The sequence below is a fragment of the Podarcis tiliguerta genome, assembly GCF_965153285.1.
Source record: "Podarcis tiliguerta genome assembly, chromosome: 6".
Taxonomy (NCBI): Eukaryota; Metazoa; Chordata; class Lepidosauria; order Squamata; family Lacertidae; genus Podarcis; species Podarcis tiliguerta.
In genome coordinates this window covers 48867340-48891848 of record NC_139539.1, presented here as the reverse complement: position 1 = coordinate 48891848, position 24509 = coordinate 48867340, and the positions used below count along the sequence as shown (strand labels likewise).

General features: G+C 44.4%; 2 protein-coding genes across 28 annotated transcripts in view; one reads left to right on the top strand and one right to left on the bottom strand.

The window, feature by feature from the left end:
- LOC310680022 (uncharacterized protein) overlaps positions 1-6185 on the top strand; it is a gene marked incomplete at its 5' end in the record, with an annotated part of 57716 nt that extends 51531 nt beyond the window's left edge. For all 3 annotated transcript variants that reach the window (XR_014512603.1, XR_014512604.1, XM_083446144.1), the window contains one exon: positions 5996-6185. The remainder of the gene's footprint in view (positions 1-5995) is intronic.
- PTPRF (protein tyrosine phosphatase receptor type F) overlaps positions 1-24509 on the bottom strand; it is a 457928-nt gene that overhangs the window by 27641 nt on the left and 405778 nt on the right. For 8 of the 25 annotated variants that reach the window (XM_083446024.1, XM_083446033.1, XM_083446013.1 and 5 more), the window contains 11 exons: positions 24475-24501; positions 21496-21613; positions 18940-19518; positions 18222-18319; positions 15854-16107; positions 14954-15044; positions 12936-13148; positions 10643-10794; positions 8143-8258; positions 6192-6224; positions 3747-3844 (listed from right to left, as the gene is read on the bottom strand). In XM_083446024.1, coding sequence (XP_083302150.1) covers positions 3747-3844; positions 6192-6224; positions 8143-8258; positions 10643-10794; positions 12936-13148; positions 14954-15044; positions 15854-16107; positions 18222-18319; positions 18940-19518; positions 21496-21613; positions 24475-24501 — 1779 coding nt within the window. The remainder of the gene's footprint in view (positions 1-3746; positions 3845-6191; positions 6225-8142; positions 8259-10642; positions 10795-12935; positions 13149-14953; positions 15045-15853; positions 16108-18221; positions 18320-18939; positions 19519-21495; positions 21614-24474; positions 24502-24509) is intronic. The other 17 variants (XM_083446017.1, XM_083446028.1, XM_083446036.1 and 14 more) reach the window with 3 other exon arrangements.

The following is a 24509-nucleotide window of genomic DNA, read 5'->3' as shown; positions in this document are numbered from 1 at the left end:
ACTCCTGAAAGACAAGCCAACATTGAGCTGAAAATGCTCAACATTGCCATTGCCACTCTACAGGAGGCCAGACTCACTTCAAATGGCTGCCTCAGAGAGAAGAACTTACACCTTCTTCTGGCAAGGAGGGAACCCAGAAGAACCACGTATTTGTGGCATAGGCTTTGCAATAAGGAACTCCCATCTGCCTGCAATAGAACAGCTGACAGAGGGCTCAGAATGCTTGCTTTCCCTCTGCTTTTCAACCACTTCCTGTCCGGTTAACGTCTTGAGCATCTACACTCCCACTATGTGCTCTGAAATACAGACCAGGGACCAGTTCTACGAGGAACTAGACTCCTGTCTCAGACACGTCTACATTGGCTTGGTCATGTCCACAGAATGGAAGACAGCAGGGTCCCCAAGGACATCCTCTATGGGGAGCTGGCTTCAGGCACCAGGCCTGTTAGCAGACCAAGATGTCTGCAAACAAGGCATGGAGGCTGACATCATAAACCCCACCGTGTGGGAATCCCTTGCAGATGACCACAGTGCTTGGAGGCAGTCAGGTTGTCTATCCAAAGCAGTGACCAGGGAGGAATGACTGCTGGACTTCTTCATCTGCCCCAGCTGCAACATCTCTCCCCCGTATTGGTCTCTACAGCCACAGCAGGTGCTATAACTGTCCTATGGTTTGACTTCACCCTCAAAAGTGCACTCCTCCATTGTCTCCCAAGACCGATGCATGCCAACACATTACATGGCAGGTCAGTAAAGCTAAAACTTGTTCCTCACCACCGTATAACATTCCAGTAAATGTATCTGTCAGAGCATGATGCTGCAATTGTTTCAAAGACCTGAATATATTTTGAACCCAAGAGAAGGGGCAACGTGGAAGCCTAGAAAGGATCGTGAGCAGCAGCAGCAGCAGCACTAGTCTTCTCACCTCATTGACAGATACAAGGAAAAGAGCTCTAGCTAATTCACTTACTGCACAACACACAGCATCTGCTTCCTATTTGCATGCGACCGTGTGGGGGGGGGGGAGAGAAGGAGGAAGCACTCCAGCTCGCTAGTCGGTGACAGAAGGAATCTCATTTGCTCACTCACTGAGCCGAGGAGGAAGACTGGCCCCACCTCAAAATTGCCTAATATTTATCCACAGTCTGGCAGACCACCTGCTTTGAGTATCTTGTGGGCACAGCCTGTCTGCAGTACAGGCAACAGTCCAACAGGAGGAGCTCAAATACAAGCATTGCTCTAGCACAGCAAGTGTAGATAAATAATTAACATGCTGGCGTGATTGTGCTTATTTAATTCTATTAATCCCTGGCTGTAAATTCTCTCCAAGGTTCAGTGTGCTGTAGGAGCTAAAGATGCTCTCTCTGTGGTTTGACATCCAGACCTATCAAGAGCAACAATGAGCTAAGCCACTTCCACTCCTTACGGTCTGTGCAAGTCACATGGAGAATGACACACTGGCTTGAGATCCACAAGGGCTCATAACCAGCACTGGCAGCACCAGGCAGCTGTTTTGCTGGGCAAATCCTTTTTTCCGCTCCTAATTCTAGTGCAGCTACACCCTCTGCAGGCTGCTGGCACAGTGCTTGACCACACTTTCTCTACTACTACCCCTGAGGTCCTGAAGTCGAGGCTAGGAACTGTAGTGTTTCTTATTTTGCTTATGAGCTAGGTTTTGCCCTGAGCAGGTACTCCTAATGCTATTCCATCCCTGTGGCTGAAGTATTAAGTATGCAGACCTCTGAATTACCTATGGCTTTGAGCATGTCCTTTATGCAGCGGTTTTGCGGCTAGGTTTGTGTGAGATACGTAACATGCAATTCTACCCAAATTAATGAGCACACAAATAGCCTCAAGGGCTGATCCAAACTGCTTCCCCTTTCCTTCTTGCTGCTTCAGCCAGCTGCAAACCCAGTTCAATTAGCTGGGTTCTTGAACTCACAGGATTAGGCTGAGAGGAAGAACTGTGATCTGTGTTGTGATGCAGAATGCCTTCTCAATGTCTCAGTATATCCCCACATCTCAGCACTATATTGCTCTTCCACTACTCAGCTTAGATACACAAGACTGCTCCTGAATCATCTACCTACTATTCTAGATTTCTTCTTCCACACCACACAACCATGGCCCTAACAGAGTGCCTGTGGTATCAAAGTGCTTGCTAGGCCTGAAAGTTCAAATTTTCTCCAGTAGTGACAAGGACAAAAAACAATAAAGGGTTATTTCTTTATTTTCCAACTTTCTGAGTGAGTGTTGCTTCAGTGCGCCTTCTCCCTGCGCTAGTGGGAAAATCCTCTCCTGTTACTCAGCCTGCCCTGGACTTAACAAAGATGAATGGTTCAGACGGGGGTATAAGGCAGCAGAATCCCCAAGAAAAATCCATATACCAAAATTAGTTCCTTCCTTAATAGCTACTTAATCATGGTAAATGCAACCGATGTTTACTTGAAACTGGAATTTGAGAGAGAGGGATTGGAAGGTTGCAAGTCAGAATTGTATCTAATGACCACTTTTAAGAGATAGTGTGTTCTTTAAAGTGTGATTGAAGCCCCCTATAAGAGTGAGAACACTCAGCACCCTCCACCGGCCCTGATACTATTGTAGCTAATGCTGTCCATGGTCCTCTTCCGTACCACCTTCCAGAAAAAAATGGATGCTGTCACAATGATCTATGAAAACAAGAGCCCAATTATAAATGGGCTTGCATGTGGGATTTTGGGTCCTGGCAGGCTAACAGCCTCATAAGCACTCACCCAGCTGGGAGTTCCTGGAAAACAGACTCCTTCCCTGCTAAATGCTGTGGATCAGCAGTGTGTGGTTAACAGTCTTTCCAAACCTTGCTAGGCTTTGGTGCCTCTTTCCCATGCTAGCCTTTAGCCAGCCAGTGCTTCTCCCTGGCCTCTATAATCTTGGCTTCTGGGCAATGCTTGTATCACATCCCCTGAATCAAGGGAGATATGCTGCTGCAAGGGGAGGTCAGGGGCAAAAGAAGATAACAATTCAAGCAGGGCCAATAATGCATGAAAAGGACACTTCCTCAATTTATCCTCCCCCTCTACACATATGAGAAGAGTTTTATTTATGATTTAAGCCCCTCACAGCTGAAGTGGCCCTACAGGGCATGCTGCAAGCACAGGAAAACATTTATCCTGCTACTGTGACTCTAATAGCTACAAGGGAACTTTTTCCAACATAGCAATTTTTCAAATTAATCATCTGCCTAGTAAATGGTTCATCGTGGAGAGAAGGAGTTTGCCTGCAAAAGCCACCATAATTCCTGGCCTCTCAATACCACTATTTTGGCCTCCATCACAGCATAAACAGCACTCCGAGGCTACTGAAACTGTAACCTTTTCCAATATAATTAATAACTAACAGAAAGTGTGCCAAACCTTATGTGAGAATCTATATCTATATTTCTCTATATACTGGAAGCAAAACAAGTCTGCACTTGACCGTTCACACATTACATTTTACACTTTTTTCCCAGGATATAGGGCAGCTATGGGCAGAATTCTTTTGTAAGTTCTGCAATGTTAGGTTGGGCTGAGGAGTGGCAGACAAAACTATTGTCCAGGTCAAAAGCAACCATTCCGGTGCTATCGAGACATTCTAAATCACAACTCTCATTAACTCTCTGGCTGGGGCTCATGGGAGTTGCAGTCCAGAAATCCGGAGGGCACCAGGTTGTTGACCCCTGAGCCTGGAAGAATACAGATCCAAGATAAACACCCAAGCAGACTCACCTCATATTCCTGGGAAAACTTCAGCCCATCATTGGCCTTCAGTCGGTCGATGTTGTCTGCGAGGTCCGTCACTGGAATGGGAGGATGATCACGCATGCCTACCAGATCAAACATAAGGAGGGGAGGTAGCAGGGTAAGAAGTTATTGCACAGCTGAAGAGTGTTCCCGCACATGCGCACAGCAGACCAAATGGCAATGTGGCGCGATGGATGGAACGTGAGTGAGGAAACATGGCATGCAGTGCCCACGCAATGGCACAATGTATGTGTGCATGCTCTGATGAGACAGCGACCAGCCAGATGGCTTCTACATATAATACCAGGCCAAAAAGGGTGAAGATACTGCTGTATGGACTGAGGCTGGAAGGGGCCTAGGCAATAAAGTACAAAGCCCTTGGAGTCTGCGCCCTGCATTCCATTCAGACAGTGCACACTACAGTACAGATACAGAGATCCTGAACAGATGCCAGCATTGCTCACTGGGCCCTGGGACCACTTTCTGTATCTCTCAACAGCCCACTCTCATGTTCTCAGTGACTGAGGCAGCGGACAAGTCTTAAGCACTCACAGCCATGCATCTATAAGAAAGGCACCAAGAAAACCTGTATCTAGTGGCTGGGCAATTAAAAACCATTCCTTATCAAAGAATATTTTGCCTAGTGATAGGTAGGGAGCAAAGAGGGTCCGGAAAGTAAGCTTTTGTGCATCTAGCCTTCTTGAGTTTGATGACTGTGCAATGATGCACAATCTCACAAAGTAGACTTACACCAGCCCCTAATCAAGAGTCAGGATCTATTCTTCTTACAAGTTAAACCTCATCTCTGTTACTCTGCAATTCTCAAAGTATCAATAGGAAGTAAAATCTGCAGCAATTCCTGCCCTCCCCCCCCCCCCACATTTTCCTCTTGCCGTGGAGGCCAGAGCCAAAGTAAACTTTACAGGCACAATATAGAGCAAAATCCCATGCTTCTCCTTTGTCCACCAGAAGCTCAGAAAATTAAGACAGTATTTGTAGGTGACACACTGCACTTCACATTCATTAAGACACAGGCAGAGAGAGCAAAAGAATAAAAGAGCAGCTGCATGAGGGACTACTCTTGCAGATGGTTCAGAAGTTGCAGTTAGAGGGAAATGCAGCAGCCCATTTGGTTAGTGGGTCAACCACCTGGAATCATATTATTCTAATTCTATGGGATTTACACAGGTTTCCAATACATTTCTGAGATCAATCCAATGCACTATCACCAACCTATTAAGTCCTGCATGACTCAGGACTCCTGAAGGAGCACCACTCCCAGTACTGTCCCGCCTGGTTGTTAAGATGTGAACAGAAGTCCCCTTTTGATGTCCCACATCAAGGGTCAGTGCCCATGGAGTTATCCTTTTTGCATCAGCTCAAAACTTTTTTGTTTTCACAAACATTTTTAAGTGTTGGGATTTTATGGAATTATCCATAAAATAATTATCCATAAAATAATTATTTAGGGGGTTGGACTCGATGGCCCTTGTGGTCTCTTCCAACTCTATGATTCTATGATCCCCAGGACTTGGTTTTGTAAATTTTAATTTCTGCTACTCTCATGTATTATTTTGTATTGTACCTCGAGGACTACCTCTCCTCATATCAACCAGCCTGAACCCTGCAATCATCATCTGAGGCCCTTCTTCATTCCTTTTCTCCCAGGCCTTTGGCTAATTAGACAATCTATGACCTTTTAAACTGTTTGTGTGGGTGGTTTTCGTTTGTTGCTATAGTATGTATTTTTGTAGTTTTATATTGTAAACCGCCCTGTGATCCTTGGATGATTAATAATAATAATAATAATAATAATAATAATAATGTCATTGTTTTTATACCTGCATAACCTGAACTGGGTTTAAGAATGACTGAATGCCTAAATAAATACATTTGGGTTTAAGGCATTCCAATAAGGTGCTGCCTGCGAAACAGTGGCTGAGGAGCATATGGAGGAGATGAGCAAGTCCTAGCTTGCTGGACTACATTTGGATAGAGAACACTTCCTTTTCATTTTGGAGGAGAGGCTGTATGGCCTCCACATGATATAAGTGCATCCTTTGCAACTGCAGCCAGGCCTTGCTTCCCTAAGTTGGGGTCCTATGACATACCAAAGAAAGAGCTGCTGCAGCCTCATGCACTCAGTCAAGATTGCAATTTTGCTGGCTGATTTATGAATTTCATTGTTTGGAAAACTGTGACGTGTTAATCTCTCTCTCTTTCTTCACATGCAGGCTGGAGCATTGTATGTGAGTAGCACCAGAGACTAGTTTGTGGGGGGCAGCCTGGCTCACTAGCAAGAGAAGGGTTAGCACTAAGTCTGTGGTGAGTGAGGTTGACCTTCATGACACTGAACAAAAAAGATGAGAAAGAAAGAGGCGGGGAAAAGATAGTGAGGAAGAAGAAAAAGGAGGAGGAGAGAAAACTAACTTGAGATATTCTGGCAACTGGGGCCACTGGCACCTGAAAGAACAGAAATCCCATTAGCTGTTGCTGAGGGAAGAGTTAAAGATGCGACAGAGGAGGGTCAAAGGGCAGCACAAAAATCCCCAACACAACCTTCACATTCCTATTTTTAGGGATGGGAATTGCAGCTTGATGCTTGCTACACATGTGGCAGCATGGAGGGTGATGTATTAAGACAAGCACCAAGTACAACCAGGATTATTTCACAAAGAGGATTTCCCCACAACAGACATGATAGATGGCTTTGCTTGTTGGCCAGGAAACAGAGTTCCTATTCCCAGCACATGCTGCTTTCCAAGACCATGCTTCCCTCCTACATGAGACAGCAGCAGAGCCTTGGAACCAAGGTGTAGTCAAAATTCACCCAATCGCTTAGTAGCGACATCACCCTGCCTGACCTGCCACAAGTCTGCAAAATGGAACATGAGAACAAAGGAGCTGACAATTCACGCAAGAACCTGTGTCTGAAGTGGAAACTATTAAAGTGATAAGCTTAATATTTAATAACAGCAGCTTGATTAATTATGTACTGAGCAAGGCCTTTCCTGCCTCTACATTTGCCAGAAGGGATATCAACTATGAGACTGCTCAGGGTTTAGTTGCTGCTGTCTGGCCCACAGAAGGCACCCATCCATCACAGAAGAGGGTGAGGCTAGGTAGAGGCAACTAAGTGTCTCAGGCTGAAACAATAATACCAGAACTTTTTTTGTACACTGATTGTTCCCTACTGGGCACCTGAGAAGATAAAAGGGTGCAAAAGCTCAAGCTAGCAGCTCAGCAAGTATGGTCCCGCCTGAGAATATGTGTGGGGGATTGCGTATGCACTATGAGGCTAACTCGCTTTCTTTTGTCAAGCTTCCCTTTTGTGCAACATCCCTTGTTAGCACATACAACTCTGCACCATGTCCATGCCTCTATCTTCTCTCTGTGACTACTCTGGACTAGACCTCTAACTCTCCTGTCATGTTGGACTCTGCAAACCATCTGGTGGAATAATGACTTTACACTAATAGGGTGGGTCATGCTCCCAATTCTACAAGTGGGGGCGTACAACCCACACAAGCCCCCGTCCTCTGACCCATCTGCAAGGCAGTATGAGGTAAAGGACTCAAGCCTAGAAAGAGAGACAAGAGAGCAGCACTGCACATAGTCACAGGACACAACTTCCAATTCCCTTCCTGCAACTGCTTTCCCCCCAAAATCTATTATAGGAGGACAAATAGTTTTGAGGAAAAGGAATACAGGTCACATCTTGCTAGATAGAGTCTGGGTGTACTGAGCTAGAAGCCCCCACTGACCACTAACATCATTCAATAGCCTTCATGAATCCCACAATCTAAATAAGGAAGGAATAGGTTGCTTCAACTCTAACACGATAGAATGCAAACCACATCCTGCCTCAGATGAGGATGTGAGGCCCTCCACAAAGCAAGAAATCTAGGAAATAGACTCTGTTGAAGACAGATTGTTTTGCTGACACAGCTAAGCAGCATCTATTACAACTGCAACGTACCTTAAGAGTTGGAAGCACTGCAGGAGCTGAATCATGAACCTGCCTATCTGCTACTTGACAGTGGACCTACTGGCATGTTGGACTTTCCTTTTGCTGGCTAATTTTGAGACCATATCTGGAAAGCACGATGTGGGCCAGAAAACTGAGTGTTATCTATGGAATATAAGATAAATCATGACAAGGGCTCCATTAGAGCCTTTCTTTGTCACGCTATGCCTTCCAGCACTTTGTGATGCATGTATAGTCAGGCTATTGAGCCAACAGAAAGCCTGCCATCCCCATTCTGAACCTAGCCTGAGAAGGTGCACACAACACTGCAAAGGGAAGAAGAGGCTCTCTTATCACAAACTTCTGCCAGTAAAAGAAGCACGGGCCTCTGTAGGGCCGTCAAATGGTACCTACCTGGTGTTTGATAGTTGAGTCTCCTCATTTCAACAGGGTCAGAGGAATGGGCCAGCAAGGAGTCCTTCAGGCCAATGGAGTGTTCATCCTTGGCGGAGGGTGAATTGGCCCTTTTCCTAAAGGAAGAGAAGGCGCAGCTCAGAAGGTAGATCTGGGCATGGACCAAATGGCAGAGAGCTTCAAGATGACCCTGTAGCAGACTCAATAATGCACCTAGCACTAAGGGGGACTGGTAACTCCCTCCCCAGAGCCAGACACATGCTTACAAAATCTCCAGTTCCACTTCCATCTTCCACACACCAGTGTTGGGAACTATTTCCTGTGGTGGATGAATATACTTAAGATTTTGCCAAGTATTAAAAAAATTATTTAAAATGTGAAGAGTTGTAATATAATAGGGTAAGGGCTCTTCAGGGTGAATTTTATTGGTCCATTAATACTTGTCTTGAGTGGCTGAAGGCCCCCCAGGCGTGTGTTAATGGAACAATAAAATACACTGTTGTCTCTTCATGCTATATTTATGCCTGCAGCTCCACCACCCTAGGCTCTTATCCTAGTAGATTTCACTAGCTAAGCAGAGATGAACCTGCTCAGTGATTAAATGGGAGACATTTACAGGAAATTTTGGCATGACAAGAAGAGTTATCAGTGATGTCCAGTGGCTACCATTAAACCAAAAAACCTCATATGGTGTTGCCTCTTAAAGTTGCAATGTGTTTTCTGGGGTAACTAAGCCACGGGGAGGGGGTATTCAACAGAAACAGAAACACCCCAGCCTGGTATTAAGGAGCACTGTGCTGCAATCCTGCAGGCAATTCAGCAGAGAGGTGTGTGTATCTGTTGCTTTTTCAAACACATCAGAAGCCCAAAGCACTTATGATTAACCTGGAGACACTGTTGATAGCACCCTGAGAAGGATTTTTTTACTTTGCCTGACGGCACAACTCTATTTGTTAGAAGGGAGAAATTTCCACAATTAGCATGGTGCCTCACGAGCTCTCTGTGCTGTGAGGGGAGAAAACAAAAGTTTGTTCAGCTGTATGCACTTGCATGCATGAAGTGGGGAGTCATTTATAAAGCAGCCACCACATTACAACATCTGAAATAAGAGCCCTGCATCAACTTGAATTTATCACCAAAGGGGACCATTGTTGAAATAAGCCTAAGACTTTGCTTTGGTTCCTGCCTCCTGCTGAAAGTCAGTGTCACTCTGTTGTAACAGCATTACTTCCAGATTTACTAAGAATCAGCTAGACACCAAAGTCAGCAAGCAGTGGGAGACCTTTGTAGGACACACACAGTGACACTGAAAAGGGAACAGCTCAGAGCAAGGCCTTATTAACTGGTTTATAGAGCATGCTGATTATGCCAAGGAACTAGAGTCAGCTCATGGTAATGTCACATCCTTGATCAATATAGGGGGCAAATAACCCCACAAATCCTGGAACACCAAATGCACTGAAAAGGAATTTTCTAAAACTCTGTCACACCTTACTTGTGAAGCCATTTATTTAAATATAACAGCAAGAGAAGGTTAAAGGAGTTTAGGACACCACAATGGCTAGGTAGGCAGAGCAATATCCAAAAGCCAGATTAGTCTGGATAGGAAGACTTATGCTTACTGTTTTTAACAAGATGAAATAGTGGATGTGAAACAGACAAAGCAAAGGATTAGTAAGGGTGGGGGGAGGAGGGCAGATGTCTACCTTTCTTGTTTGCTAGATCCAGGGACAGCAGAAATAGAGAAAAAAAGAGGAAATCCAGGTTACAAAAAGGTACTAATTGTGCATGCAATAACCCAAAGTCACCTCCCCTCTTGGTGTTATTATGCACATTTAGTTGGAGAAAAATGATGACAGCTTCCCAGAGCAACGATGGGAGAGTAAGCACTCCCTGTAACCAAATGAGCAGCTCCTGCTTCTTTTAACAGCCCAAGCCCTTGACACCCATGTCCCAGATCATGGATCAGAACACCTATGACTAGGCTGAGGACAAATCTCTGGAACAAAGGGTCCCTGTTACCACATGGAGGGTTCATCCTTGGAGCCAAGAAGACTTGGGGGAAAGCACCAGGCCTCTGAATAAATCAAGGGATATAGGCATTTCTTGGCCAGAGCCTTTTACTTAATCTGAGGCATGGTGATCCAGGTCATCACCCTAGAACCACTAAGCAGAAGCCATGTCCTATGGCTTCACAGTTCATCTGGCACTGACACAGCCCCAGTTCACTTCCAGTATATACCTTCCCAGCACAAAATGAAATGCAGAAACCACTGAATGTGATCCCATGCTCCCCACCCCTTCCTAGGGCTTGCCTTACATAGCACTGTTTTGCAGGCTCCATTGAGAAACACCTTCAGGAAGGTTCAGACCACATCCCCCCGAAGAGACAGTGTCCTTGGATTTATCATATAGTTTGCTCACTGTAAATGTTCTTGAGCTTGGCACAATACTGCACCATGGACACCACCACATTGCGCGGGCATAGGCGTGTGCTCACCTTTTGAAGAGCAGGATAGCAATGACAATGATGATGATTAAGATGACAGCCAGGACAGGCCCCATCACCCACAGCATCTCTGGTTCATCCTGCTGTTTTGCTGAAACCTCCATCACAATCTCATCTGAGTAGGGGCTGGCTGCATACTTCTTCTGATGAGTATGAGAGAGAGGAGAACAGACAAAGATCATTGATCAGGTCTCTTCCTTGCTTAATTCTGAGTTGTCCCTTGGTACAATAGCCCCAAGCTGCCCACCTGCAATTTTCCTCATGGGCACCCAGGGAATTAACAGACATCGTGAAAACAAACCTCCTCTCCACAGTAATGGAACATTCAGAACCACATCAGCTAGAAAGTGGCCTCCCTCAGTGCCAGAAAGGAATAGTCCAGCTGAGAACAAGTTGCCAGCCTCAGACACACGAAGAGCCAAATTATAGGCTTTGGAGATGCAGCCAATTGAGCATCAGGCCTGGCGGGTAGTGACTAAGTGGTTTATAATACCTATTATGCCATTATAAACACATCACCCTAGGGGGTTATATGTCAAGGAACACCCACTGGGCATTATGTTCCACACTGAACAGCAGACTAACTCATGGCTGTCCTCGAAGCTCTAGCATAAGCCCTGAATACAGCAGGATTCACATGGGGCTTCTAGCATGCAAAGGCTTCCAAGTCATACAAGGGACTGGCAAGTTGCAACCAAAAAAGCAATACAAAATTGGCTGGCTCTGTTCCAATACATGCTACGCTTATATCTTTTTTTTAATGCCTGCCAGAAGACATATGTTCAGGGAGGGCCATGTTCTCTGTTTTAGTGGAGGCTTCCTGTTGCCCTGCTCAAGGTAGAGGCGTACACTGGTCTCACTTTTAGCCCCTGCGGAGATGCCTGTTGACCAAATTCTGCCAGTCTGAAAGCGGAGATCTTAAATAGTCTCTTCTCTGAAACACACAGAAAACGTGCCCATAGCAGCTGCTTTTGTGGATGCTCAGCAGGAAACACCTGCCTGGCTTAATTTGAGCCACATTTTGTCTCTGGAACCTGGTTCAGTAGCAGGGCTAAGTCCTAGAACATGCAGAATAGTAAAAAATAATATTCTAGAGCCCATTTTCACATTACTGAGAAATAACTACACGTTCCCCAAGTTCTAAGATTAGAACTAAATTTCTGACACTTCTTGGGGAAACAAAACAATAAATGTTGAATTCCAGGGGGCAGCAAAAACAAGGAAGGTATTTGCGGTGCCTTAAAGACTAATAAATTCACTGTGGCATAGCTTTTGTGAACTACAGCCCATTAGATGCATGATGTGTTACTCTGAATTACAGGTATATGTATATATACACATGCCTGGGGACATGGAGGGGGCTGTAACCAATGAAGTCACAGGGAAATGAAATGCAGAATAATGCAGTGATAAATGAAACGAGACTGATAAAGTGCTAAATGACAAAGTAATCTGTGGCTCTGCAATCGTTCTTTCAGCCACAGCCATTTATGATATTGTGGCTTCATTCCTCTAGTTTAAGAACACGACGACTGAGTTGAGTGCCAAGCTGGAGCTCACAACCTGGCACAGGTTTCAGAAAGAACTGGCAGAGAACTTTGTGAGGGCAGCAGATCTTATGTAGAGGGCAGCTGCAGTTGCACCACAAAATAAAACCAGTTGCTTGGAGAGTTTGCTCTGCTAGCCAAAGTGCTCTTGTGCACATTCACTCTTGTACATGCAGTACCCAACCTTGTGGCACAAGGGCACCTTCTCCGCCTGCTCTGCGGCCTCTATTCTCCTGCCTGCATGTTTGCTATGTCCGCCACACAAGTGCTCAGACCAGAAGAGTAATGAAGCATTTGACCAGCTCTAATGAGCCATTACAAGTAAATGAGGCTGAAAGTGAGAGACCCAGCATGGGACGGAGCAGAAGGGCTTGAGTATCTTCATTATGGGTGGACATTATTTACACATTTGCAGAAGCAATGGCATTATCCACCATTTCCCCTCCCTTATTCATTCTGGCTTGGAACAATGGATAATCCTAAAGATTACAGGGGTGTGGAAAGTGAAGAAGCACATAGAGTGGGGCAGATAATCTATTTTCTTCCTATGGACTGCAAGGCACCCGGCAAGAGAGGCATGGAGAAGGGGAAGGAGATTCTGAGTTGTTTTATACATCTGATTTTATTAGCTTAAGCTTTGCAGAGCAAAGTTCCACTGTGACAAAGCTTCCTTAATGCCATCTCTGGAATGGCTGTCTTAGGCAGCACACAGTCCCTTCGCTTCTCGTGGTCCTTACCGTATCCCCATCCTCCAGTGAAGCCAGCACGAAACAACGGTAGCTCAAGTCTTCTGAAAGGGGCTTATTGTAGAAGCCTTGATAGCTCTTCTGGTCCCCCAAGACAAAGGTCTCTGGCAGATCATCCATTTGGGCAGCAATATAAGGCTTGAGCCGCTCTGCCTGACGTCGCTGGCGCCTGCTTGGGTCCCCTTGGTTCATGGCCTCAAGTAGCTGGGTAGCAAAAGGAAGCTAGCGTGAGAGAGAGCAATGCTATTGACCAAGGTGACTCTACATTTCCATGAGGAAAACCTGTAAGCCAGCTGACAAAAAATACCAGGGGGGTCCAGGTATTCATTACTCTAGTGCATTCCCGAAGGCTTTCTCTAGAACTCAATGAATGTACATCTACTTCCTTAACAGAACAGTTAATTAAGTTGCTGGGGGTAAAACTGGAACCAAGTGTTGTCCTGGGTTTATGGTGGACGACTGTGAAAACAGGAAGCAGGACACGATGGACCCCTGATCTGACCCAGCAGGCCTCTGTTCACATTCTTATGCATTCATCATAACCTACACTGGGCACAGTTTTGTGGAAAATAGTGTACCATTTTTATAAAGTTTATACCCCTCAACATCTCAAGGGAAATCATTTTAAAATACGTGTTTCTCTTTGATGGTAGAGCAGCAGGAGCAGCAGAGAACAGACCACACAGTCCGCATATGCATCTTTAGATGCCCAGCAATTTGAACTTTTGGAGATAGGCAAAAATTCCACAGGCTTTGACACAGATTTCTGCCACTCTGCAAACACACTTTGTAGCTTACACTAAAACGGACAAAATCTGTACGCAGAGCTCACCACCCCCACCACATCCTGCTGGGCTGCAGCAAGACTTTGTATAAATCACACACAGTGCTAACATGGAATGTTCAGAGAGAGGAAAAAATGGCAAATTTCATAGTCATCCACAAACTCAAGAAAAAAGGATATAAACACACCAAAATTCAATTACATTGCTCAGAAAAGCTCTCAGATGTTTAAAGATGTTTTTCTAATGAATAAAAATGAATGCTAGGCTCTGAACAGAAATTCTAATTTAAAATGAAGGAGGAGGCATGAAATACATTTCACACAAAAATGTGTTAGGGCAGAGATGAAGCATTAGAGCAATGGTGGTGCCAGGAAGAAAACAGAGACCACACAGAACCATGCCATTATTTCAGGGAAGGAGGGTGCTGGCTTGTGACCCTAACAAAATGGCATCCCTGCCCTCCAACCACAGCTTCTCTGCATCCTAACTAATGTGTGCAACACAAAGATGTGTGTGTATGCACAGTCTTATCCAAGCTTCAGTTTTTACCAGTGGAAACTGATCTATTGGGGCAAATTGGGGCACTGCTCCCCTTGGTAAGCCCCCACTTGCCTGGCTTCTTATTTACATCCAGTGTAGGGGGTGGCACTGACTGCCAGTTTTCTCTTTCTTAAGTCTCAGTGTTTCCCTTGCAAAACTCAGCAGGGAGAATTAAGTGACTCTGCCTGTCCAAGTACAGTTTGGGGTCCCTGCCTTCTGCCTTACCCATCCAAATGGGGACCTCTGCTTCCTACATCTTGCTTTGCATATAAATTATACAACAGAACCTGAGGGCAGAAGGAGGCGTGGTGTGATCCATACATGCAACAAGTCCATGGGCAATCACACTTCAGTGACCTCTTTCACTGGACCAGTAAGCTTCACAGGCAATTTTGAGAGCTGGTTAAAGATGAATATGGATATCATGGGTATTTGAGGAACTTGATGACTTCAGGATGGCAGAAGATGGCACCTCCAAATTAAGCTATCAAATGTGGGAATTATCCCACATAGGCAAAGTTTCCGAAACCCCAGGTCCTTTGCCATTATCTCCAGTATGACAGGATGGTTAACGCTGCTCATATACTCTCCCAAATTATTTCATATGTGTGGGCTAGTTTCTTGAACATCTGTTTCTCTTACCCCCTTCAAAACAAGTGGAAACAAGTTTTGGCCTTCTCCTACCTGGTCTAGTCCCATATCATCTGGGCTCTTCAATCTGGAGCCAACTAGGTTGCTTGTGTGGTCTATCGGCACAACCACGATGTAGTACCACCTGGGGAACAAGAGAGGGGAATAAGTGAGCTCTACTTCAAACAGAGGGATGCTCTCCATGAAAGCCCTGCAACTCCCTCCTTTGAACTTCCCAGAGACACGGGCTGTAGCCTGCTGGCATGTATTAGGTTAATAAAAGTCACCAGGCCAACTTCTAAGTGATAGTGTCCAAAGCTGGGAAAGCACAGCTCTATAATCTGGTTCCTTTTTCAGTGGTGGGAGATCAAAAACACAAATGAGACTTCCACAAGCCTCCTATTAGGATTTACATACATTATTTCAAGTAACTGTGCAGCAGTGTGGAAAGTACATCCTGGGCCCTTTCAGATGAATGATGGGGATTATGACTCCCTATTTTTCATATAATGATAGGTGACTGAGAGGAGCAGGTTATAATATGTAAAAATGGTTGACCAGATCCAGAACCCTGATCACATCCTGCACATCGCCCTTGCCCAACCTAGTGCCTTCCAGATGTTTTGGGCTACAGCTCTGATACCCTTGTCCATTGACCATGCCAGCTGGGAGTTGTAGTTCAAAACATCAGATCAGGTAAGGCTGCTGCACAGAGTGCTCTCATATTTTTAGTAACCTCTTGCTATTGGGAACCATTTTTAACATGTTGTAGGTGGATTTACACCATTATCATGATCTATGAAATCCAGTACAGTTCCCTATAATACCACCCTTATTACCTGTGCAAAACCACCAAAACTCTGCAGGGACTCAGCAGACCCTTCCCCAACTATACAACACCGTGTTTTCCTATGATAGCATCATAAATAAAAAATAAATAAAGTAGAAACGTACCTGACTGGCACAGAGGTCTGCACTTTGGGAAGAGTCAGAGTGAACTGCCCATTATGGATGTATTTGTATGTGGAAATGGGCTTGCTCTGGATGACATCAGGTGCTGTCCGGATGAAGACTCGGTGCTGCAAGGCTCCTGCGCTACTTCCCCGGTTTGTGAGTGCAAAGGAATAATTTGTGTCTGGCTGCAGGTTATTAATCAGCTTCCTCATGGAGTGGCCATCCACCTCCACAGTCTGGCCATTGTACAGAATCTGTAAGCAGAGGGAAACAGTTGATTCAGCCCAAACTGATAGGAAAAGGGTTGGATGAAGTTCTTTCCAAAACTCCTCTTCCTGGTTTGGGTCTTTTTTTTCTTTGTGTAAGGTACCAAACAAGCTGACCTGTTGATAAGCGTGACTATACCAAATCTGAGAGAACATGAACCCCCATGTAGAAATAAGAGTTGGTGCTGCCTTCTCCCAGCTCTGTTGGTCTGCACATGTGGGTAGGAAGAAAAATAAGGTCCCTAGCTCCCATAACTATTGCAACTTCTTCTGTCATCCATTCGGGAGTAAGGAGTGCAGTGGTACGGTTATCTAGGGTAGAGATGCCTGCTTGGCTGTTCCTCACTTGCTGGGCCTTCTGGAGTTAGGCAACAATGGTGTAAGTTACTGTGTCAGAGAAGCTAAAGTAGTCTGCAAGATGAATCTGTTACTAAAAATCTGTCAAGGTACAATAATAGGAGGTGGAAGCCAGGGCTACTGGTCTGAAAACATTCTGCCTATGCCCTCATGAAAATGTCTCATGATCAGTTCTCATTCCCCAACGCAGCATTCATTTAAAATCCATTTCTAGCATCAAACACAGGCAGGGAAGCAGCTCTCTTAGATCAGGGACAGTGTCAGGTTCTGATTGCAGCAGGAATCTCACCATAACATCACTTCTCACTCACTTCACAGGACCAGTCATCTCTTTGCAGGGAGTTTTATCTCCTGGACCAGATGAAGCAACGGCTCTTCTCTGAGGAGAACTGAAAGCCCTGTTGTTGATTTTTCAGTGAAGGAATTTCAGAGGTCTCAGTTCATTCCCAATAAAAAAATACCATGATATTTAGCCTGCGCCTCAGTGTTCACAAATCATAACAATATCTGCCTTAATTAAATCTGTTAAAGAGAAAGAGGACACCCTTTGGGATGTAGATTTAGTGCGAGACTGTTTATCAAGTGTAGATAATGCTAATTGTTCCCATGGAGACTTATCAGCGGTGCTCGCTAGATTATTAGGCTTTGGCCTGGCATCCTGTACACTTGAATTAAGCAGCTCAGCACAGGTGGGTGGGGGAGTGTCCTGTTTGCAAAGTTGCTGCTGCTCCTGGGCCAGCTGCTCCTGGGCCAGTTACTCTGTTGGCACTTGTGCATGGCCTGGACATCTAATGCTGTCTACAGGAAGAAGAAAGCTCATTTACACCCGTTGCGTTTGCATGGCTGCTCCTCAGCTAGTGAGCCGCTAACACCATCTGCTCCTGTGCCTCATCATGGCAAACCCATGGCAGCAACTGCTGTCAACTCTCTGCTTACGTCAGCATAATCTGGCAACTACGTTTTGAAGCCCACACTATGCAACGGTTTTGATGATGGTTCCAAGGCAGCTCTGACTGTACAGCACTAGGAACGAGTCCAAAGAACTAGCCTTTTATGAACGAATTCCCCGCATAGAATTCTCCTGCTGTCACGAGTGCTTACTTATCTCTGTCATGTTGCTAGCGACCACAGGCAGAGCAGCACACTACGGTGCCCTGTTGGGTGCTAGAGGTATCTCTATCCTGCCCTAAGTGCAATTCTGCCTGTGTTCTCAACAAAAATGCTTCATGATCAGCAGTAGGATCAAACCATTTTGCCTGGAATGCAGGGGGTATGGGCTCCTAATTGTAGTCTGTTCTGAGCAGAAGATTGTGCCAGTGCTGAGAATGAATTCCTCACTCCACCATGCAGGACTCATGGGAAACCAATTCCCATACAGCTTGAGTAACATTTAAAGGGCATATATGAGTCTCCAAAATCGTCAAGGGAATCAAGAGGTTTGGTCTGGAAATGTACCAGTTTTTAACTAATTTCTAAAGACATACCTGCTGATTTACCATGTTTGGTGATCTAGACTAAAGGAAACAAGTGTCAGGACTCTAGGGTACCCAGGACAAGGGGGTGTCCACACTTCTTACATCCTGACTCAAGCCCCCTGGTGTTTCTCCGGATTTGGTTGCTCAGCTTACATAACTGGGTTGATGACAGCAAGACTCTTGGTCTGAAGGTCCCTGAGACAGACTTTCTAATTTCTTCCTTACTGCACATTAATCGGGTCCCCATACGTGACAGACATATTCCCTTACCTTGAAAGGAACTGCAGATTTGTAAGAGTCTGGAACCTCCCAGCTAAGTAGCACAGATGTTTTCATCACAGCACTGACACGAAAGTTCTTTGCGAACACTGCAATTAGAAAGAATCCTTTTGAGTGGCCCCCGTGAGGCAACACTGGACAACTAACCCTTTCCCTTCCACTCTTCTCAGTAGCAGCAAAATTTGGTGTTTTCCTGTAGATTCAATAAGCCTTCTTGCACCTTAGGACACTTAAGCTTTTTGACCAAACTGTGTTGCCACCTTCCCCTCTTTGTCACAGACTGTGTACAAACTATATATTTAAAGCACGTTCAAAGTATATTCTTTCTCTGGGCCTTGTAGTTTGTTATGGGTTGCTAGGATTTTTAACACTGCAAGAGGTAAACTACAGTGCCCTGAATTCTTTGAGGAAAATAATGTGTTCCGATTGTACTTTAAAGGTATAGTGTGTACACAGCAATCTTCAAAAGGTAGCAGTTATAAGGCACTGTTTCTTCACAGAAGCTGCCTGTTCAGTTTGCACCAAAGCTACAATTCTTATCTGGAAACAGAAAATGGGGTTATGTGTTTGAAAAAACAAATGCAGTCATTCAAACTCCATGCCCCCCCATCCAAAAAATTATAAGCTCAGGAAGGTAAGACTGACCAGGTCATCTCTGACCTGTTTTCTGCCACAGAGGTTCATTAACTGATCACAGGGGAGTGCTTACCTTGTTCCATCGGCATCGTCCTAGACTGAATGCTGGGGCTGAGAGGGCCAGCTCCCTTGTTAGTGTGGGCTCTAACTTTGATGTCATAGGTTGTGTCAGGTTTGAGGTTGGTCAGAGTGATGCTTGTTTCCCTCGTAACATTGGTCAGGTTCTGCTGGCTGTTAATGTCTCTGTACACAACGGTGTAGTTGGTCATTTTCCCATTCCTCTCCGCCAGAAGTGGAGGCTCCCAAGTCACTTTAGTGGTGGAGGTGGTCAGCCCCACCACGTGCAGGTTCTGGGGGAAACCGCTTGGCGCTTCCTCTGCGGTAGTGATTTCTTTTTCAAACTCCTCCCCAAGACCAACCCTATTCTTGGCAGCCAGCTTGAAGATGTAGGTGGCTCCCTTGTAAAGGTCAGTCACGGTGAAGTGATCCACGTTCTTCTCAAAGTTCATAATCCTCATCTTCTCCTCCTCAGCATGTTTGAACTGCAGCTGGTAGCCCAGCAGCTCCCCAACCATCTCTTTAGGTGGGTGCCAATTGATCAGAGCTGTATTCATGGCTGTGGTGCTGATCATCATGGTAGGCTTGCCTGGGACTGTGGGACAAAAACAGGGTGATATGCCATGAGTGGGAGGGAGACAGAGTTCTGGCCTTTTCACTGCTGGAGTTGCTCACTCAGGAAATTTATCTACCTGCTAAGGAATATTATCTAGCACAGCACTCCCTATCAATTTGGCGTCAGATTACAGATGAAAGATCAATATGTTTGAATGCTTCCCCAATTAAAATTAGCTGCACACAAAAAAGCAGCGTATCTGGGAGAAGACTTTTCCTTTGCATGTTTTCCACAGGCAGGGAGTTTACAGGGGCAGTGTCCAAAAAGGCAAACCACCTGCAATTTGAAGTGGTTCAGTCCAGAAACAACTGCACTGTATTTCTGAACATATCAGTGTTTACTCTTCCAGGTCCTCCAAATTCCACAATTAAACAACAGCAACAAAACAAAATCCAAATTTTATAATGGAAAAAAACTAATTTCTATATGGCTACATTTCACAAATATCCTTAACCTATATGTTTGTCTGTAAAATGTGCCTAACTTGATCATAAAATCTGATTTCTTTTGGGGAGGGGAGTTGAGAACACTATGGTGGAAGCTATAGGATCTTAAAGGAATGGGGATGAATAAGATTATCACAAATGCCACACTTTGTGCAAGCTTCTGAAGGAATTTTGTCAGCTGCTATATTTTGTGAAAACCTTTGTGCCTCCTAGTTTGCAAACACTGATAATACAGGATGTCAGTAGGTGATGGACTGAAATTCAGATGGAACCAAACCCTGGGGCAAATTATTTAAACAGCTAATCCCTAACTTCTATACTGTAAATTATTCCAAATGTAACTATTTCCAAAATTGCAGTGAAAAATAACACTGTGATGGATACTGTCTTCAAAACTTCCTTGTATCTGACTCTTAAATCTCATCATACTTCCGCAACCACTCCTTGAATCTTGCCATTTGCAGAAGCAAGCCTAGAGAAAGTAGATTTGGGACAGTATGATAAAGAAAGTGAAAGGTAATGCCACAAGATAAGAAATCAGGGCTTTAATATAAGATGTTGCAGAGAAGCCCAGACTCAAAACTGGAATCTCCGCTAGTTTGATGCAGGCAATTTTCATAGCAATCTTTATAATTTCACCACCTGTGCGAGCTGTTGAGAGCATAGCATGCTGTTTGCAATCAAAATGTGCTGTGTTTGAGCTGATGAACTGGTTCCTGCTAGGAATGTTGATGTGATGGCTGAGCAGCAACAGGATTCCAAATCTCATATATGTAGCACAAATTAAGGGCTGCTCCCTTCAAAGCTTAACACCTGCTGTATAAAATGGATGGTTTCATATCTCCGTTCCACCCACAACAGAGACACATCCTTCCCCCAAATCAGGGGAGATTGACGTGTAAATCCATCAACAACAAAACTATTCAGTATCAGCACAGTGCCAAGATAACCATTATCCTGTGCCAGACTGTGGCACTCAGAGCAAATTCACAATAGCATAGTGGTATTCTGGATTTGGGGTGAGTTGATTTGACTAAGCTGCGATGAAGCTGCCACATGAATGTCATGGTATTTTGCCAATTCAAGGCAGAGGCATTTCCCAGCAACTATTAGCCATGGTAACTATGAGCAGAAGCAGTACAGTTCCAAACATAAGATACTTGGGATGAACAGGAGATGGTCATTGTTCTCCTGCTCTGCTTATGGCTCCCTAGAGACATCTGACTGACTGCTGTTAGACACGGCATGCCAGAATGCCTGCAAATTATCTCCATTGTAATAAAATTGTAATGTGTGAAGCGGTTTTTAAAGAGAGGAAGTTTCCATTCTTCTACTTGCTTCTCCATCACCTGCAGTTCAGTCTGCAAAACAAGGGGTTCCAGGGTACAGGGACTCTTTTCACCTTCCTAACACTTCTTAAGATTAAAATTTCTGTCATTTTTTATTTTGGAGCTCAAAATATTAGAGTAGACTTGCTCATCAAAGATGTGTTGTAGTACTATTGGCTCACCTGCTCCACTTGTAGTAACCACCTTGTCCCTGCTGCGGGCCCCATCCCCTTTGGTGGTGTAGGCTGCGATGCTGATAGAATAGGTTGTTTCGGGTAAAAGGCCTCCTATGAGGGTTTCCTGTGGGAAACAGACATTTTTAGCTCGTTATCAAATTAAGGAAGGCAGGAATATAAGAGCATTTCTTTACTTTGGATATTTGACCCATTTAGTTCCAAAACACACAAGAAGGAAAACTGACCCTGAAGTTATATTAACTTTTTAATGAGATTACTTTGGATACAGGGCCTCCACCTCTCGCATCACTGATGACAAGTGAAAGTTGCATTGAGAAAACATGTTCCTAGGTTGGTTGATGCAATCCAGTGGCCTCTGTGAAGTAAGCCAGGGTATGTTTTGTCATAGGCTACTTTTGTTGTGTTTCCTGTGCACCTCCCTTTGCCAGAAAGCACCCATTTTCACTACATCACGTGAACAAATCCACACATTTTTTCCTATTTCCAACATGGGATGAAAGGGTTGGTTTGTCTGGAGCAGTTTGTCAAACTCAACACTTGCAACTCCCAATGCAATTGCAGCAGTCGTTAGTTGCAGCCCAATTTCTAGACAAATTGCCCAGCCTATAATTCTGGATAGCCAAGGAAGTTCACAGCAAGAAACAGGGACCCAACAAAATACAGCAAACTGAAGTGGGAAGGGAAGAACAACTTTCCCACAACTTCTACCACAAGTGAACTTGTTACTGGTAAAAGGACAGCCAAGGGCTATTGAGTAGTTTCACCATTTTCATCCTGGCAAGACTGCCAGAAAGGGAAGATCAAGCTGGTGCTAACTGGAAGTAAATGTCTGTTAACAATTAATCTCTTTTTGTTCTGGTACTGAGAGACTAATAATAATAATAAAAATAAAAATAAAATACCCCATCCATCTCTAAACGGCCTACAGCAAAAATCAAACATTTAAAACGTCCCTCCACTTGCCTTCCCTTGTTGTCTTGTCTTTTTGTCTCTGAGCCTGGCAAAGTTCTGTGTCTTATTTTCACTTATGAACAGCATCTTCCAGCAGCATCATATATTGAATTTTAATTGTCATGAGATGCTTATCGGAGACAAAGTGCTTCTTCATATCAACAGGCCACAAACAAGCACATTCTTTTGCTATACCTGGCAGGGCAAACTGCTACGCAGTCATGTAATAAGGGCATGAAGCAGTCTTCTCTGTTCATAGTGCTGCCATTTACCCCACAGATACATGGGCAAAAGATGAAAAGGACTGGTTGTAAACCTATTGTAACAGGAAAGTAGCAGCCCTTCCATCACAGTTAAAGTGTTAACTTCAGTACATATAACAGAACAGAAGCAGACCACTCACTTGTCTCTTCCAGCAGAAGGCCCTGGGATGAGCAGCAATATAGCTAGTGGATCTGCCACTTGCCATAACATGCTCACCAACCACGGTATTCAAGAGTCTTGCTTCTTAAAAATAAACTACCCATGCTACATACATCAGGAAAAATGTAAGGCGAGAGAGCAAGCATAAAATTCTACACAAAACAAAGGCCACAGGATCTATAGGCCACAGGATCTGTTACCTTCTCAATGGTATTGTCCCCAGCTGTGCAGGCTAGAGACACCAGCAGGGGCAAGTAGCAATAGGACTTTGAACTATCTCACTGGATCATTTGATGGGGTTGGCTTTGTAACCATAAGCTTACTCCAGCTCTCTCAAACCTTCTACATTCTATTAGCAAATATGGACCCTTGTGAAGGACTCCACAGAGAAAGACCTGCTCAAAGACAACCTCTAGCAGTTTTCTAGTAGAATTTCAACCATTAACCCTATGCATGAAGGAATGACTGTTAATGCACAAAAATAAAAATGTGATATAACCAGGAATAAATCTGTATTGAGATGGATAGATAGAGCACAATCTCTTCCTAGAACCTTGGTTTGTCAGGGTGCTTTGTTTTTGGCTGTCATGTAATTGTTAATTATTTGAATAAAACAAACAAACAAACAAATGTGAATAGGCTTTTTCTCACTGGCAGCCCAGGTAAGTTACAGGATTCAGCTACCTAACCCAGATTATTCCTTCATTGCTTTCATTTGCAAACCCAAATTAGCAAACAGAAATCAGAATGACACCAAAATCAGAGTTCAAGTAAGATTTCCTTTTCCCCCTGGAGTTGTATGAGAGAGCAAAATCAATCAATGGCAATAAATTGATATAGAGGGAGATACTCAAACACACAACACAAAGGCTACGAAAAGATGTAGTCATCACCACAGTCCACACAGGAGAGTAATTCTCACACAGGGAAGAGCATGCCACTAGAACAAAGCAAGTTAGGGGGAGAGAGGAAAGAAAGAAGGTGGAATGAGAGATACCATACATAGGGCTGTCGCTGCAAACCCCTTCTAAGCAAAGTCCTTCTGCTAAGAGACGAGGGAAGCCACAGCAGGGTATGTAACTTAATCTGTCTTTCTCCAAAGGTAATTTTCAAGCTTGTTCCTCCAAATTTATATCTCAAAATTACTTGGAAAAATTGAATTTAACTGTTTGAATGTGATTGTGTTCTTATTACAGCTTCTGTTTCAACCAAAGGTCACAGCTGAGAGAACAGGGTATTTTTCACGACTGGGATCAATGAGGTTTAAAGATTACAGATCTGACTCTGCCATGTAACGAGCTGGACCAAAGACTGTAGAAAGTGGGCTGCTCCCCCCGCATCTGCCTGAAATTGCATTGCAACAAGCTGGAATTACAGATTATGAAAAATGTCAATTGCTTTTCTGCATTTAGCAGCAATCTAAATGCCAATTTGCTCAGGATTTGTGGCTGGTGGAAGCTCCACAGAGCAACTCCCTAGAACCATCTGAGGATTGACAGGGGTGTTTTGACAGCACTATGCACACAGATTTCACAAAATGATCCTCAGACCCATCTGATCCAAGCAAACACTCTAACAAATGGTACTTACGTGGTCAATAGCGTCCTTAAACCTTAACTGATGGG